The following is a 16,993-nucleotide window of genomic DNA, read 5'->3' on the forward strand; positions in this document are numbered from 1 at the left end:
TCATGGGCCGGGTCAGCCGGCTCGAGAAAAAAATTTAGGCAGTTTTCTAGGCAGGGCTGGCCCGCCCCAAATATGGGCTGAATTTTGTTCAAGCCCTACTGACGGAATAAAGTAAAGCAGAGGCTGCCCAGCCTACCAGTATTAATTTTTTAGAGCTAACAAATAAAAACTTTTAAAAAATTTAAATTTAAAATAAATATTTTTTAGAACTATTTTTTAGTTTGTTTCATTAATTAAAAAATTTAAAATAAATATTAAAACAAGAAACAAATAAAAATGAGACTAAAACAATTCTTAAAATAATACACAAATTGAAAATATAATAAAAAGTGATTATATTGAATTTGAAACAAATTAGAACTAAAAGTCTAAAATACTAACCAAATTAATAATAAAACTAAAGTTTTACAATATTGAAATAATGTTAAAAACGACAACAGACAACATAAATTATGTTGTAACCAAAGCAAGTAGCACCAAAATAAAATAGTTGCAAAGAACAATAAAACAACACCAAAACAACACCAAAATAGCACCAAAGCAAGTTTAGGAGAGAGAAGGGCAAGGCTCAAGTCCTTCGGTTGACTGCCAATATCAAAAGAATCTTCATCCCCACACTGATCCCCATTAAAAGAAATTCTTCATACCTGGAATAGGGGTACAATTAAAAGGAAAATATAAGAAACAATAGAACCTACACGTCTAAGAGAAAGAGATCCCATGTTCATATACACAAGGAAAAGAAAAGAAAGAGAAAAGACTATAACATCATAAAATTACTACTAAAACTCTATAATTAAGATGAAATACCAGTTCAACTGAAAGTAGAATGTGTGAATGCCAAATCTTCCATGTACTTGAATAAATCATTTTACAAGAATTTTAGAAAAAATTATACCTTTAAAAGCTATACTTTTTGCACCTCATAGGTTCTATTATGATTTTTCTTTTGGCCTAACTTAACTTATTCTACCTAAAGAAATACCACTTAAAAAGTTTCATGTTAGTTTTAATTAAACCATGACATTTGCATCATAAATGGATTAGTCTACATTTTTTTACCTAACATATTCATGTCAAATATATGATAGTCATTTCAAAGAAGATACTAATGTGAGAATATGACCTTTGTTGTATAGTATAGGGGAAAGCTTATATTCATGTCAAACATGTACCTATACCTAAGTATAAAAACAGCACCAAAACAGCAACAAAACAGCACCAAACAGCATAAAAATAGCACAAAAAATAGCACCAAAACATCACCAAAACAACAACAAAACAGCACCAAAATAGCATAAAAATAGCACAAAAAACAGCACCAAACAGCACAAAAATAGCATCACCAAAAACACTAAAATAGCACAAAAAACCTGCAAAATATAATCAACCAACCAACGTACCTATACATTAACCAATCAACATATTTACTTTTATAACAAACTATAAATTGTAAGCTAAATTAAATTGTCAACAATTACAAAGGAAGGTAACCTAAAAAGCAATCGAAGAAACATCATCCTTATTGTCCTCATCATTCTTGCAACCAATTTCTAACATGAAATAAGGATAAATAATTAGATAATCAAATTGATAAAAAATAATATAAAATTGCAATAATAAAACACGAATAATAATTACCTGTTGAAAATCCCTTAGCTCACATCCAATCATCCAAGCAAACAACGGCTTGAACCGTTTTTGGCTTAAGTGAACTCCTCAAAGGTGTGATAACTTTCTTACCCATGCTAAAAGCCGATTCGGAAGCTACAGTCGATATTGGAATTGCCAAAAGATCACGAGCCAATAATGAAAGCTCATTGTATCAAACTGAACTTTTGCTCCAATAATCCAAAACATCTATTTGACTATTAAACTCAAGCTCCGGTTCTTCCAAATAAATGTCCAACTGTGACTTTTCACTCCTAGTGCTAGATTCATTTAAATACCGTTTATAATCATCACTCTCATCAAAATTTCCCCCAAAATCAGCACTATTAACATTGTGTTCATCCAAACTAGAATCAACAAGATTTTTATCCGAAACATTAGAACGCCCAGCCAAAGAGGAAGACGTGGATTTGGATTTCTTAACATACTCGTCAAACAAGAGTCTAAGATTGCTAATAATGGTTTCAACAAAATCTGAAGCATGAATACCATAGATTGTAGTAACACAATACTGCACATAATTCAACTTGTAACGAGGATCTAAAATTGCAGCGCATGACAATATCAACGAATACTCAGCCCAATATTTATTAAATTTCTCTTGGATTTGCTTAACCATTAGAGTTAAAAACGAATAAGAACCTTTAACTTTATCAAGCAAGACCTTGTGAACCTTCCAAACCCCTCTAAAATAAAGATTAGCCATTGGATAATTAGAACCAGAAAAAACACAAGTCACATCATAAAAGACTTTCAAAAATTTGCAAAGAATAGCAACATTTCTCCACTCTTCGCTAGAAAGTGCAAACATTTGATAATCTTTATCCCGTTGGGCCCAATAATCTAGCACATATTTATAGTAAAGAGAAGATTCAAGCATTAAATAAGTAGAATTCCATCTCACACACACATCTTGATGCAACTTTTTGGTCACATTCAAATGAAAACTTTTGTCGGCCACATCATAAAATCTTTTCCTACGAATTCCCGACTTTTTTATGTACTTAATTCCATTTCGAATCTTACCAACAACAACAACATCATCAGCAAGATCCAAACCAGCTTTAACTATAAGATTCAATATATGTGCACAACATCTAACTTGAAAAAAAGCACCATCACACAAAATAGCTTGGTTTGCACGAAAACAATTTTTAAGACAAGAAACCATAACATCATTATAAGAAGCATTATCCAAAGTGATGCTAAAAATTTTCTTGTCTATACCCCATTGAGATAAGCACAAAACAAGTTCATCCGCTATGTTCAAACCATCATACGGAGGAAATAAAGCTCTAAACCTTATGATTCTCTTTTGTAGCTTCCAAACCGGTAATAACATCTGGCGAGGAAGCATCCTCACGTGCGCGTATGGCATAAGCCCTAGCAGGAGCGCGAGCCTCGGATCTGGTCGTAGCATCTCTAGATCCTCTCTAACCACCACTAGCATTGCCCGTATTTCTAGATGGTCTACCTCGAGCAGTGGTAGCGCCCGGTTTCCCACTCTGATCTACATTCTGTTCAGACCACCTTGGGCAATCTTTAATGAAGTGGTCAACTGATCCGCACTTGTAACAGGAGCGGTCACGGAATCTACAACTTCCAGAATGCCATTTGACACAATACTGGCACTCCGTTCTCTCTCGACGATCATTTCCACCACTGGCGATCGAAGTGACTCGTGTGGTCACAGGGGGTCGATCGCGATCTCGTCTAGAAAAGCCCGAAGTGTCTCTAGACCGGCCTAAGCCATCTCTAAATTTCTTTGATGACTGTGGGAAGGGCTTCCCAAGACCTCTTCTGAAACTCCCTTGCTCCCACTTCACTTTTCTTTTCTCCATCTTGAGCTCATCGACTTTTTGCGCTTCGCTCGACAAGAGCCACAAACTCTCGGATTTCCAAAATGCCAACATACGACTTTATATCATCATTCAATCCATCTTGAAGCATTTACACATCACGACTTTCAAGAAATGCATTCTCTGCGTCTGGCTAAGCCTCACAAATTTTCATTCATAGTCAGAACCGACATGGAACCTTGTTTAAGTTCAAGAAATTCCTTCCGCTTTTGATCCATAAATCTCGGTGATATACTTTTTCCAAACTCGGTTTGGAAAAACTCCCAAGTTACTTGCTCTCGGGCACTGTGAAGTCGAGTACACTACCAATAGTAGGCAGAATCACGTAGCAAGGAAATAGTACACTTTAGGCATTCATCGAGTGTACAAGATAGCTCATCGAGTACCCAGATAGTGTTGTCCAACCAAAATTCAGCTTGCTCGGCATCGTCGCTATCCTAGCTTTAAATTCAGTAGCACCATGTTTTCGGATTCTGTCAACTGGGGGCTTATTGGACCTTATTTGGTCAGTTACCAGGGACATTGTAGGTGCGGGGGTTGTATTAGTCGGGAATGGAGGTTGTGGAACAGTCGTGTTAGTTCGAATGTATTGGTTGAACCAATCATTCATCACGCTATAGAAAGCTTGCCTAGCCTCATCATTCGGATTGCTAGCAACAGGTTGAAAGTCCGCCGGCGCTGTCCCTTGTGTGGGAGCAGGCGCCACACTCTCCACATCATCAGCTATCGCTCGGTTGGGATCGAGATCCATTACTATAAATAAACACAAATTCAAACGTCAGAAATCACCACACTATCAAATAATCACATAAAATGGCATGTATAGCTAGACCCAAACGCATTACGGTAGTCCTAGAATCGACTAAACCGTAGCTCTGATACCAATAAAATTGTAACACCCCGTACCCGAGTCCGTTACCGGAGTCGAACACAAGGTGCACACAAACTTGACTTAATCATTTTCACAGTCCATTTAAAATTTTCCAGACAAGCTGGTTACTGCATCACTGTCGCCTTAAAAATCATATATTGAGTTTCAAAGCTCAAAAATCAGTTTCGTAATTTTTCGCTGAAATTAGACTCATATGTCCATCCACAAATTTTTTTCTAGAATTTTTGGTCAGGCCAATTAGTACATTTTATTAGTTAAAGTCTCCCCTGTTACAGGGATCGACTACACTGACCTTCGCGCATTACGACTTGGATATCTCCCTGTACAAGGCTTCAATACTGATGCCGTTTGTTTCTATAGAAATTATACTCAAAGATGAATCTACACATATATGGCATGACTCCTAATTATCTCTGGTTAATTTAAAATGAATTTCCAAAGTCGGAACAGGGGATCCAGAAACCGTTCTGGCCCTATTTCACGAGAACTTTAATATCTCTTAACATATAACTCATATGACCGTTTCGTTTCTTCCATATGAAAGTAGATTCATCAAGGTTCATTTACATAATTTATTCACTATTTAATTCCATTTCTACTATTTTTAGTGATTTTTCACATCCACATCACTGCTACTGTCAGCATCTGTTTTCAAGGTAACCTTTACGTACTTCATAATTTCTTTGATTCAACTAGCCCTTTTAGCATACATGGCACAAGGAATGATCATGATTAACCATTCCAATGGCTAATCATTTCCAAACATTTCCATACCTCTTAATGAACAACATACAAAATGATTATGATACCATGCCAAAGTGTATATAAGCCATTTTCGCATGGCTATCCAAATTTATACAAAATCAAAGGGGTCTATGACCAACAAACGAAAAAGTAGTCCTATACATGCCATTTAAAAGTTCAACCAAAATTTGTACCAAAAGGGGATTTGATAGTGTGGATGACTTGACTTGATGATCCCGAATCCGATAGCTAACGAGCAAAATCTATAAAACAGAGAGCCAAAGCAGCGGGTAAGCATTTTAATGCTTAGTAAGTCTCAAGTAAAGAAATCAGCTTTGACTAAAGTATTACATTCACATAGCTAAATGAATCACTTTATTAATACACATTCTCATAATCATACTTACTTCACACTTCATCAACATATACACACAAGGTATCAACCTATCTAAGAGCCGAAAGTTCGTTAGTCAATTGAACGAATACTATTTCAAACGGATCGACTTTTCCGATGCACATGTAAGCATACCTTATCGTATGGGTTTTTCGAGCGTATTAATTGAATTTATTACAGCACCAAAATGCTCACCTTCAAACCGAGTCTCTTCGGAAATTAGCCGGATATAACCACAAGCACAATTGCCTTGGTCTTAACCGGATTTAGTAACTTGCACAAATGCCTTTGGGTCTTAGCCGGATATAACAACTTCATACGAATGCCTTGGTCTTAGCCGGATATAATCACTAGCATAAATGCCTTCGGACTTAGCAGGGTATCATTCAAATGCTCATATACACATATATCAATAATCACGACACATCCATATTTCATTCTCGTTACTAAGGCTCAAACACAAAATATTTATCAAACCTTTCCAATTTCGGCTCAATAGCCACACACAAAGAGCATGATTTCAATTGACTTTATAACTTAGTCCCTACGCACATTCTATTGTCCGCCATAATATGACAAATCATTTCAATATAATTCAAGTAGGGTCATTACTCAAGACTTACCTCGGATGTTGTCGAGCGATTTCGACGGCTATTCGATCACTTTTTCCTTTCCCTTATCCAACTGTGGTCCTCTAAGCTCTTGAGCTAATTCACACAAATTTAACTTATTAAAATCTCATTATGATAGCTTATGGCAGTATATGACAAGGAGTTTAAATGGTCATATGGCCATCCTTTAGCTCAAATACACAATGGTCATGCACAATTTTAATCACAACAAGCAATTCAATACAATTCATTCAAACATCAAAGTGAAGCTCAAGGTACTTAGCCCTTATATACATTAGACATTAGAGTCACATGTGTACGAAATCACGAATCGAATTCAACACATTAGTTAGTACTCTCCTTAGCCGAATTTTCCAAGCCAAGAATAGGCATCAATATGCTTGCCTCTAACCGAATGCATGCACACCACCCCCCTTCATGTGGCGAATATGCATGTCCATGTTGAGGCCAATTATACACTTAATACCACACAAAAACAGCATACATTTTACTAACTAACGCATTCCATATTGTAACTCAATACGCATCCATCATTTATTTCATAACCGAAACATCATCATATGCAAATATATACCTTGAGATAGTATATATGTCATACCAATACATCATGTGCAACATATATACATGTAGGTGCAAGGGCCGAATCTCAAGTTGATTATAACTATCTCATATATTTTCATCATGGCTGAATGCTCCTTCCACACCATTTACCTTCACAAAGCATGGATTTCATTATCCAACTTACAAGCTTACAATCTCATGAAGTTTAACCTCATAGTATCTATCAAACTCTCACTCATTAGCTTCTATCATAATCTCCAACAACACCACATAAACATATACTTCGTGGGTCTATGGTAGAACCAAGAAAGGAACTCATAGATATCAAGATGTAAGCAAACTACCATTATTTATCTAAGTTTAGCATGAAACACAACTATCACCCTTATTAATCTTTTATAGCCGAAAACCATACTCACCCCACTTAATCAAATTTCAACATGGTTTTCAAAAATCACTTAATATCTCATCAACATAACATCAACACCAAGAAAGAATGATACATCCATGGCCGAGTATCATCTCTATCACATAGCAAGATTTAGACCATGGGGCTAGGTAGAGCTCAAGCTAACAACTAAAACATGCATGCATCTCATGGAACATCATCAAACATACCTTAACTTAGATGCAAGTATGGCCGAATATCTTCAACCTTTCTCCTTTCAAAACGGCCAAGAAGAACCCAAGAATGAAGCTTTTCTTTCTCTCTTTTTCCTTCCTAGTTTCGGCTAGCAAGAACATGAATGATGATCTTTTTTTTTTTTCATTTCTTATTACTAACTTTTTATTTTATTACTTCCTCCCATGATGCACCAACAAAACATGTCTATGACATGTTTTGCCCATAATCTTTGTCATGGCCGCCACTAGGCTTTAGTTTAGGAAATTTGACATGCAAACCCCTCATTTTGCATGCATGATCAACTAGTCATCACACATTTCCTATCTTATTTTTAAAGTTTACTACTAGGTCCTTTTTAGTGAAATTCACATTTAAAACCCTAAATCAAAACATCAAAATGTCACACACAATTAACACATATTATAGGCATCAAAATGAATATTAGATTATTTTTATACCTCAGTTTGGTGGTCCCGAAACCACTTCCCGACTAGGGTCAATTTTGGGCTGTCACACTCTGGTTAATTTATAATAAATTTCCAAAGTCGGAAAAGGGAATCCAGAAACCGTTCTGGCCCTGTTTCTCGAAAACTTAAATATCTCATAATATCTTGTTCATAGGATCGTTTAGTTACTTTCCTATGAAAATAGATTCATCAAGGTTCGATTACATCATTTATTCACTATTTAATTCCATTCCTACTATTTTTAGTGATTTTTCACATTCACGCCATCTCTTGTCAAGATCTATTTTTAAGGTAGACTTTACGTATTACATAGTTTCCATGATTCAATTAGCCCTTTAGCATATATAGCACAAAATATGATCATGATTAACCATTCCAACGCTAATCGTTCCCAAACATTTCCATACCTCTTAATGAACATCATACAAGACGATTATAATACTAAGCTCAAAGTGTATATAAGCCATTTTCGCATGGCTATCCAAATTTACACAAAACCAAAGGGTCCATGACCAACAACAAAGCGGGTAGTCCTATACATGCCATTTCAAGGTTCAACCAAAAGTGTACCAAAAGGGGCTTTGATAGTGTGGGCGACTTGACTTGACACTCCGAGTCCGATGGTGACGAACCAAAATCTATAAAAAGAGATTCAAAGAACGGAGTAAGCATTTAATGCTTAGTAAGTTTTGAGCAATGGAATTAGGCTCAATCAAGTATAGCATTCATATAGCTAAACGGATAATTTCATATACACATATAATCTCAAAAATCAGTCCTACTTCACATTTCCAACCCTTATATTCATACATAAGGGATTAACTTAACCAAAACCTAAGCTCCTTAATCAAGCGGCGAATGCTATTTAAGAGGAATCAATTAATCCAATGCATGTACAACACATACCTCGTTGTTGAGATTTTACGAGGTATTAATTGAAATTATTCAGCAGATCGCTCATTCCCAAACTCAAGAAATCTTGAGGATTTAGCGGATATAACTACTTGCACAAGGCCTTGGTCTTAGCCGGATGTGGTCACTAGCATAAATGCCTTCTGGACTTAGCAGGATATAGTCATTAGCACAAATGCCTTGGGTTTTAGCAGGGTATAATCACTAGCACAAATGCCTTGGTCTTAGCAGGATATAGCAACTCACACGAATGCCTTTGGATCTTAGTCAGTTATAGTCACCTAGCACAAAAGCCTTGGGACTTAGCAGGATATCATTCGAATAACCATGCACATATATCAATAAATCATGACACATCCATATTTCATTTTCATTACCAAAGCTCAAACACAAAACACTTATCACACTTACAAATTTCGGCTCAATAGCCACATACAAAGAGCATGATTTTGATTTACTTAAGACATAATCTAATCGAATCATAATCTAAGCTCCATTACTCAAAACTTACCTCGGATGTTGTCGAGCGATTTGGCGACTATTCGATCACTTTTCCTTTCCCTTATCCAACTTTGGTCCTCTAAGCTCTTGAGCTAATTCAAACAAATTTAACTTATTAAAGTCTCATTATGCTAGCTTATGGCGAACATGACAATGAATTTGATGGGTCATATGGCCACCTTTAGCTCAAATACAAAATGGTCATCGCATTTTTAATCACATTAAGCAATTTAATACAATTCATTCGAACATCAAAAGAAAGCTCAAGGTACTTAGCCCATATATACATTAGACATTAGAGTCACATATGTACGAAATCATGAATCGAATTCAACATATTAGCTAATATTCCCCTTAGCCGAATTTTCTAAGTCAAGATAAAGCCATCAATATGCTTACCTATGGCCGAACATACACATCAACTTATGTACTCATTCATGTGGCCGAACATGCATGTCTATGTTGAGGCCGATTGCAACACTTAATACATTCTACAAGTATGGTCACTTGTATTGACTAAACACCATTTTGTTTCAAGTTCAAAACTTGGCCAATACACATATATACACTAGTAAATCAAACACTAACATTTGCACTTCACCTTACTACCATTTCTCATCCAAATAACGTGAACAACAACCATATTTCTCTTCTACTTCCCACCATGGCCGAATGTATCACAACACCATACCATTTCAATTTTGGTCATGGTTAAACAAAGAACTTAATGTCTCACTCAAAAATGCTAAAAAGAAGATTCAAGAGTCATCAATCCACCATCACATGCATCATTACAAAGCTTCACTTTTAGCATGAAATTGACATCAACACAAATCCACCTTAGCCGAATATCGTCTCCATGACATAGTAAAGATTTGAACCATGGGCTAGTTAGAACTCAAGCTAACTACTAAAAACATGCATGAATCTCATGGCACAACATCAAACATACCTTAACCTAGATACAAGTATGGCCAAACCTCTTCCTAATCCTCTTCCAAGCCGATCATGAAGCAAGAGCTCCTTCCTTCTTCCTTAGAACTTTCGGCCAAAAGAAATGAAAAAGGATGGACACTTTTTTTTTCTTTGTTTTCTTTTCTTCAACTCACGGCAATGGGGGAACAACCACACACATTCTTTTTTTTGTTTCTCCTCCTACTAACACTAATATTTTATTGCCCATGCTCTTTATTTTATTATTCCTAACATAAAGCATCAACCCACATGTTTATGACATGTTTTAGCCATAACATTTTGTCCACCCTCATGCTCATGGCCGACCACTACTAATTCGGGGGGAAAATTGACATGCAAGTCCTCCCTTTTGATTACATGCACTATTAGATCCTTATAGATTAGCCTATCACATTTCAGAAGTGTCACACATAAGTCCTATTGACTAAATTCACATGCAATTTACTAAATCAAAGCTTAAAACTTTCACACATTCATAATCACATATTTTAGACAATAAATATCATATTCAAATAATTTGGTGACTCGGTTTAGCGGTCCCGAAACCGCTTTTCGACTAGGGTCACTTTAGGGCTGTCACAACTCTCCCCCACTTAAGAAATTTTCGTCCCCAAAAATCTTACCGGTAAATAGGTTGGGGTATCGCTCTTTCATAGAGTTCTCGGGTTCCCAAGTAGCTTCTTCTATCCCGTGTTTGAGCCATAACACTTTTACTAAAGGAACCTTTTTGTTTCATAACTCTTTCACTTCACGAGCTAGGATACGATCGGCTCTTCTTCATAACTCATGTCGGATTGAATTTCAACCTCTGATGGATTAATTACGTGTGACGGATCAGATCTATAACGTCGAAGCATCGAAACATGAAAGACGTCGTGAATCTTTTCAAGTTCGGGGCAAAATCAATCTATTTCGAATGGACCAACTCGTTCGGAGATTTAAATGACGGCCCAATGAATCTCGGACTCAACTTGCCCTTAAGGCCAAATCGAGTATCTTTTCCAAGGTGAAACTTTAAGAAACACTTTATCTCCCACGATATTCAACGTCCTTTCGTTTCAAATCCGCATACGATTTCGACGATCGTGGTCGCCTTTCGACTTTCACGGATTACTTTTACTTTCATTCGGCATCTTTAATCAAATCAATTCCAAAATTTTACTTTCATCGAGCTCGGTCCAAAACAATGGTGTACGGCATTTACGCTCGTACAAAGCCTCGTAAAGCGCCATCTTAATACTTGATTGAAAACTATTGTTGTAAGCGAATTCAATCAAAGGTAAATACCGTTCCCATGAACCACTAAACTCGAGGATGCAACATCTCAACATATCCTCAAGTATCTGAATTATCCGCTCGGATTGACCATCGGTTTGTGGATGAAAAGCGGTGCTAAAATACAGCTTGGTACCCAAAGCTTCTTGCAATTTCTTCCAAAATCGCGAGGTGAATCTCGGATCTCTATCCGACACAATAGAAATCGGTACCCCGTGTAATCTCACAATCTGAGAAACATACAATTCAGCTAGTTTATCCAATGAAAAATCCGTACGTACGGGGATAAAATGAGCCGACTTAGATCAGTCTATCAACAACAATCCAAATCGCATCTTTCTTACTTGTCGACAATGGCAACCCAGACACAAAATCCATCGTGATTCTATCCCATTTCCATTCAGGTATCATGATCGGCTGAAGTAAACCTGTGACATCCCTAAATCGACCCTAGTCGGAAAGTGGTTTCGGGACCACCAAACCGAGTCATAATAATAATTAACCATCATAATTGATGCTCATTATATGTATATATGCATGTGTGAAAATTTCGTGTTTGGATTTTGTTAATAGTAAGTGAATTTTTATCAAATAGGACTTATGTGAGAAAATTTAGAAATGTGCTAGGCAATTGTAAGGTGGCCTATTAATACATGTGGGAAAATAGTTGTCCTTGCATGTCAAATAACCCACTTCCTAAGGTGAGTGGCGGCCATGACAAGAATATGGGCAAGGGAACATGTTTCCAACATGTTTAGTTAGTGGATTATGTAGAAAAAATAAAGAAATGAAAAAAAATGAGCATGGATGCCCCCCTTTGTTGCCGTGAGTAGAGGAAAAGAAAGGAAAAAAATTGTTCATCCATTCTCAAAATCTTGGCTGAAAATACTAAGGGAAAAAGGAAGGATTTTTGCTTCATGCTTGGTTTAGAAGAGAACTAGAAGGAGATTTGGTCATACTTGTGTCAAGATTAAGGTATGTTTGAGGTTGTGTCATGAGATTCATGCATGTTTTAGTTGCTAACTTGATGTTCATGTTAGCCCATGGTTCAAATCCTTGTTATGCCATGGAAATGGTATTTGGCCAAGGTTGATATTGTGTTAAAGCCATTGCATGCTAAATGTGAAGCTTGTTGATGATACATGTAATGATGGATTGACTACTCTTGAAATTTCTTTTAGCATTCTTGAGTAAGACATGGAGTTTTCTTTGTTTAACCATGACCAAAAATTGAAAGGGGATGGTGTGGGATGTATTCGCCATGGCATGCTCATAAGTGCGATTTATGCTTGTTGCATGATAGGTAAAAATTTGTGTTTTGATATATGTGTATATGTGTTTGTACATGATGTTACAAATGGATGTGAAAATATATGCTAGATTGGGAAAATTTGATTAAATGTTCATGAGATGAAATTAGGTGATTAAAAGATGTTAGTTGACATTGTACATATATATATATTCGCCATTAAAGTGAGTATGTAGGTAATGTTGAATCAAGTTTTGGTGCATATTCGGTTAGGTGTATAATCGACCAAATGGGCGATTAGTAAGAATGGTTGCCGAATATACAAGCATACATATGCATGTGTAGTTGAATTATGAATGTTTAGCAAGATGGTTAAACTAGTGATTTATTGATTAAGCTCAAGGAGTTAAAGAAGGAGAATCAAGCAAGGGAAAGACGAAGGTCATCGAGTAGCCGACTTGGAACTATTTTACCCAACACGAGGTAAGTCATTAAGCACGTATTTGATATTGCTTAAATGATTGTAAAATTTATGCAATTGTGTTTAATGGGATGATATATATATATAAATGAAAATGTATGTGTATGGAGTGATGACAATTGTTGAATGTAAAAGAAATAGTGAAATGTGTAGAAAGTTTGCTTTCGGCACTAAGTGTCGGGCAATACGTGTGTACGGTGATTTAGATTGGCACTAAGTGTGCGTGCTGGAAATATATGGCACTAAGTGTGCATGCTGGAAATATATGGCACTAAGTGTGCGAGCTCGAAGGGCATGGCACTATGTGTGCGGGCTTAAATCGCATGGCACTAAGTGTGCGAAATCGAGTATTAAGCATCGTGTGTGCGTACTCTATGTATATATATAAATATCTCCGATCGAACAATTATATGGAGGGTGTGTCTCCATCGAGTTGAGTATGGACAGCGGATCGGGTAAGTACCTTGAGCTCATGACGAATAGGTAATACGTTCATGCTTGGGGTTGAATTTGGTAAGCCTTAAATCTATGTGATGATTGAAATTGTATGGTTGTGCTGGAAAATGAGTTAATGTGTAAAAATGCTTCGATTATCTTGTTGTGTAGAATATGAAATGTGGATGTATGGATTGGTACGAGATTGGACCGAAAGGTCCGAGGTATTATGGTATAGATTCGATATGGACGAGTACCTAGCCTCATTTGTTGTACATGTAGTAGTAACTTTATCAGTGGATTGACGAATGCTTATGACTTACTGAGTTGTAAACTCACTCGGTGTTTTCTTGTCACCCATTTTAGGTCTCTTGGACTCGTATTGTTGCGTGCTCGGAACCGTCGTTGAAGTCATCACACGGCTGAAATCTTGTGGTATTGTTTTTGTTGTTGAAGAACATTTGGCATGTATAGGCTATTATATTTTGTCGAATTGTGGGTTGTAAACTTTAAGCCATGTGAAAATGGCCTATGTGGTCGTCGAGTGGGATGCTAGAACCTTTAGCCACGAGTCTTAGAAACTCAAATTTTGTTAAGGTGGCCATAATTTGTGTCATGTATGATGGATGATTAAGGCCAAGGAAAAATTCATGAAATTGGCATAGTCTACTGCAGTAACTGTTGCGGACAGCAGCAGTGAGATGAGATTGAAAAATCACTAAAAATAGTAGAAGTAGAATTAAATAGTGAATAAATTATGGAACTGATCCTTGATGAATCTATTTTTATATGGATGAAACGAAACGACCATATGAGCAGTATACTGGGAGATATTAAAGTTCTCGTGAGACAGGGCCAGAACGATTTCTGGGTCCCCTGTCGCGACTTTGAAAATTTACCATAAATTATCCAGAAAGAATTAGGAGTCATGCCTTATATGTACAGATTCCATTTTGAGTTTAGTTTCATTAGAAACAAACGGCACCAGTATTAAAGCCCTGTACAGAAAGATATTCAAGTTGTAACGCGCGGAGGTCAGAGCAGTCGATCCCTGTTACATGGGTGACTTTAACTAATAAACTGTACCAATTGGCCCAACCAAAAATTCTAAAAATAAATCCATGGATGGGTATATGAGTCTAAATTCAGGGAAAATTTACGAAACCAGTTTCCGAGTTTTGGAACTCGAGATATGATTTTTAAGGCGACGGTGACGCAGTTTTCCAGCCTGTCCAGAATTGCCAAATTGGTCGGTACTTTAAGAGGATTTGTCTTGTTAACCCCTCGTGTCCGACACCGGCGTCGGTCACGAGTTAGGGGTGTTACAATTTTATTAGTATCAGAGCTATAGTTTAGTCGGTTCTAGGACTACCATAGCGCGTGTGAGTCTAGCTATACATGCCAAATTGATAGTGCTTAATAATGTGATGACTTCGACGGTTGAAATTTTTGTTTTGATTAGCGATGGAACCCGGGTAGAGAGACCCTTGGCGGATGACGTTGAAAGTGTAGCGGCTGCTCTGCGCAAGGGACACCGCTGTTGAGCCTCGGTCATCCGCGAATAATCAAAATGAAGGGCGAAACAAGCCTTCTTCACTATGATGAATGAGTGGGTCGCGCAATATGCCCGAACCAACCCGGCTGTCCAACCATTCCAATTTAAATACTCCACCCCAAGATCCCGCAATGCCTCCGATTCTCGATCCTGTGAGGTGAGTAAACCACTGTGGACTTGATTAGGAAGCGTGGGGCCGAGGAGTTCAAGGCCATAGTTCTTGATGATGCCGAAAAGGCCGAGTTCGCTCGATAACACCATTAGAGTGTTAGATGATCGCCATGCACACCGACGAATGTCTTAAGTGTGCTATATCCTTGTTATGAGACTCACTTACTATTGGTGGAGGACTTTAATTTCCATAGTCCCAAATGAACGAGTTACTTGGGATTTCTTCCAATCCAATTTGGAAAGAAATACATTAGTCAACGGTTCATCGATCGAAGCGTAAGGAATTCTTGGAACTCAAGCAAGGCGGATGATCAGATCTAAATCTGAACATGAGTTCGTAAGACTTAGTCGGTATGCTCTGGAGTGTGTGGCTGATGAGGTTGCGATGTGCAAAAGATTTGAAGAAGGATTGATGAAGAGTTAAAGTTACTAGTGGGAATTTTGGAGATAAAGGAGTTCGTGACACTAGTCGAACGAGCACGCAAGGCGGAAGAACTTGGGAGGAGAAGAAGAAGGCTGAATTTGAAGCAAGAGATTACCGTAAAAGATCGACGAGTAAAGCTCCGTTCTCGGCTGTAAAGAGGTTCGTGGAGGACACCAAGAAGTCGAGGAAGACTGCGGAATTTCCATTAGAGCCCGACCATTGACGGACTCCGAGCTACTTCAGTAGCTAGTGTGGGCAATAATCGTCAAGAGAGACCTGAATGCCCCAATGTGGAAGACGACACCTAGGTGAATGTTGGGGTAAGTCTGTTAATAGGGCTGTTATGGATACGGTTCGAAGGACCACTTCATTAGAGATTGCACGGAGCTAGATGAGAGGAATAAGACGCAAGGTGCAAGACCTAGTGGAACGACGGCTGGAGGTAGGCCCCCGAGAATCTCTGAAGGTAGGGGTGGTAATCAGAGAGGAGCCTCTAATACGGCCGTCCGATCCGAGACCCGTGCTCCTGCTAGAGCATATGCCATCCGCGCACGAGAGGAGGCATCCTCCCCGACGTTATCACCGGTACTTTTACTCTCTTTGATACTATTGTGATTGCATTGATTGACCGGCTCTACTCACTCATATGTATGTGAAACCTTAGCATCCAAGAAGACTCTACCGTTGAGTCTCTTGAGTTCGTAATTCGAGTGTCAAACCCTTTGGGTCAATACGTGCTTGTTGATAAAGTGTGCAAGAGATGCCCCCTAATAATTCGAGAATCCTGTTTTCCGGCCGATCTGATGCTTCTACCATTTCATGAATTCGATGTTATTCTTGGTATGGATTGGTGACCGTACATGATGCATGGTGGATCGCAAAGGAAAACCATTAATTTGAGGAGTGCAAATAATGAGGTAGTCCGAGTCGAGTCTCTCGATTTAAAAGGAGTGCCAAGAATAATATCTTCTATGACCGCTCAAAGATATGTGAAAAGGGTGTGAAACATACCTTGCGTATGTGTTTGGGAGTAAAGAGACGGAAAGGAAACTCGAATCGGTACCAATGGTTTGTGAGTATTCAGATGTTTTCACGAGGAGTTACCGGATTGCCACCGGTTCGAGAAGTGGAATTGGCATCGAAGTTGTACCGGTACTACGCCGATTTCAA

The 16,993-nt window shown here is 37.8% G+C and overlaps 1 protein-coding gene across 1 annotated transcript in view; it reads right to left on the reverse strand.

The window, feature by feature from the left end:
- Positions 1-1,825: 1,825 nt before the first annotated feature.
- The window catches only part of LOC128286789 (zinc finger BED domain-containing protein DAYSLEEPER-like), a 28,411-nt gene continuing 13,243 nt past the window's right edge, over positions 1,826-16,993 (reverse strand). The window contains exon 2 of the mRNA XM_053024503.1: positions 1,826-2,739. Coding sequence (XP_052880463.1) covers positions 1,826-2,739 — 914 coding nt within the window. The remainder of the gene's footprint in view (positions 2,740-16,993) is intronic.

The sequence above is a fragment of the Gossypium arboreum genome, chromosome 13 (genome assembly GCF_025698485.1).
Source record: "Gossypium arboreum isolate Shixiya-1 chromosome 13, ASM2569848v2, whole genome shotgun sequence".
Taxonomy (NCBI): domain Eukaryota; kingdom Viridiplantae; phylum Streptophyta; class Magnoliopsida; order Malvales; family Malvaceae; genus Gossypium; species Gossypium arboreum.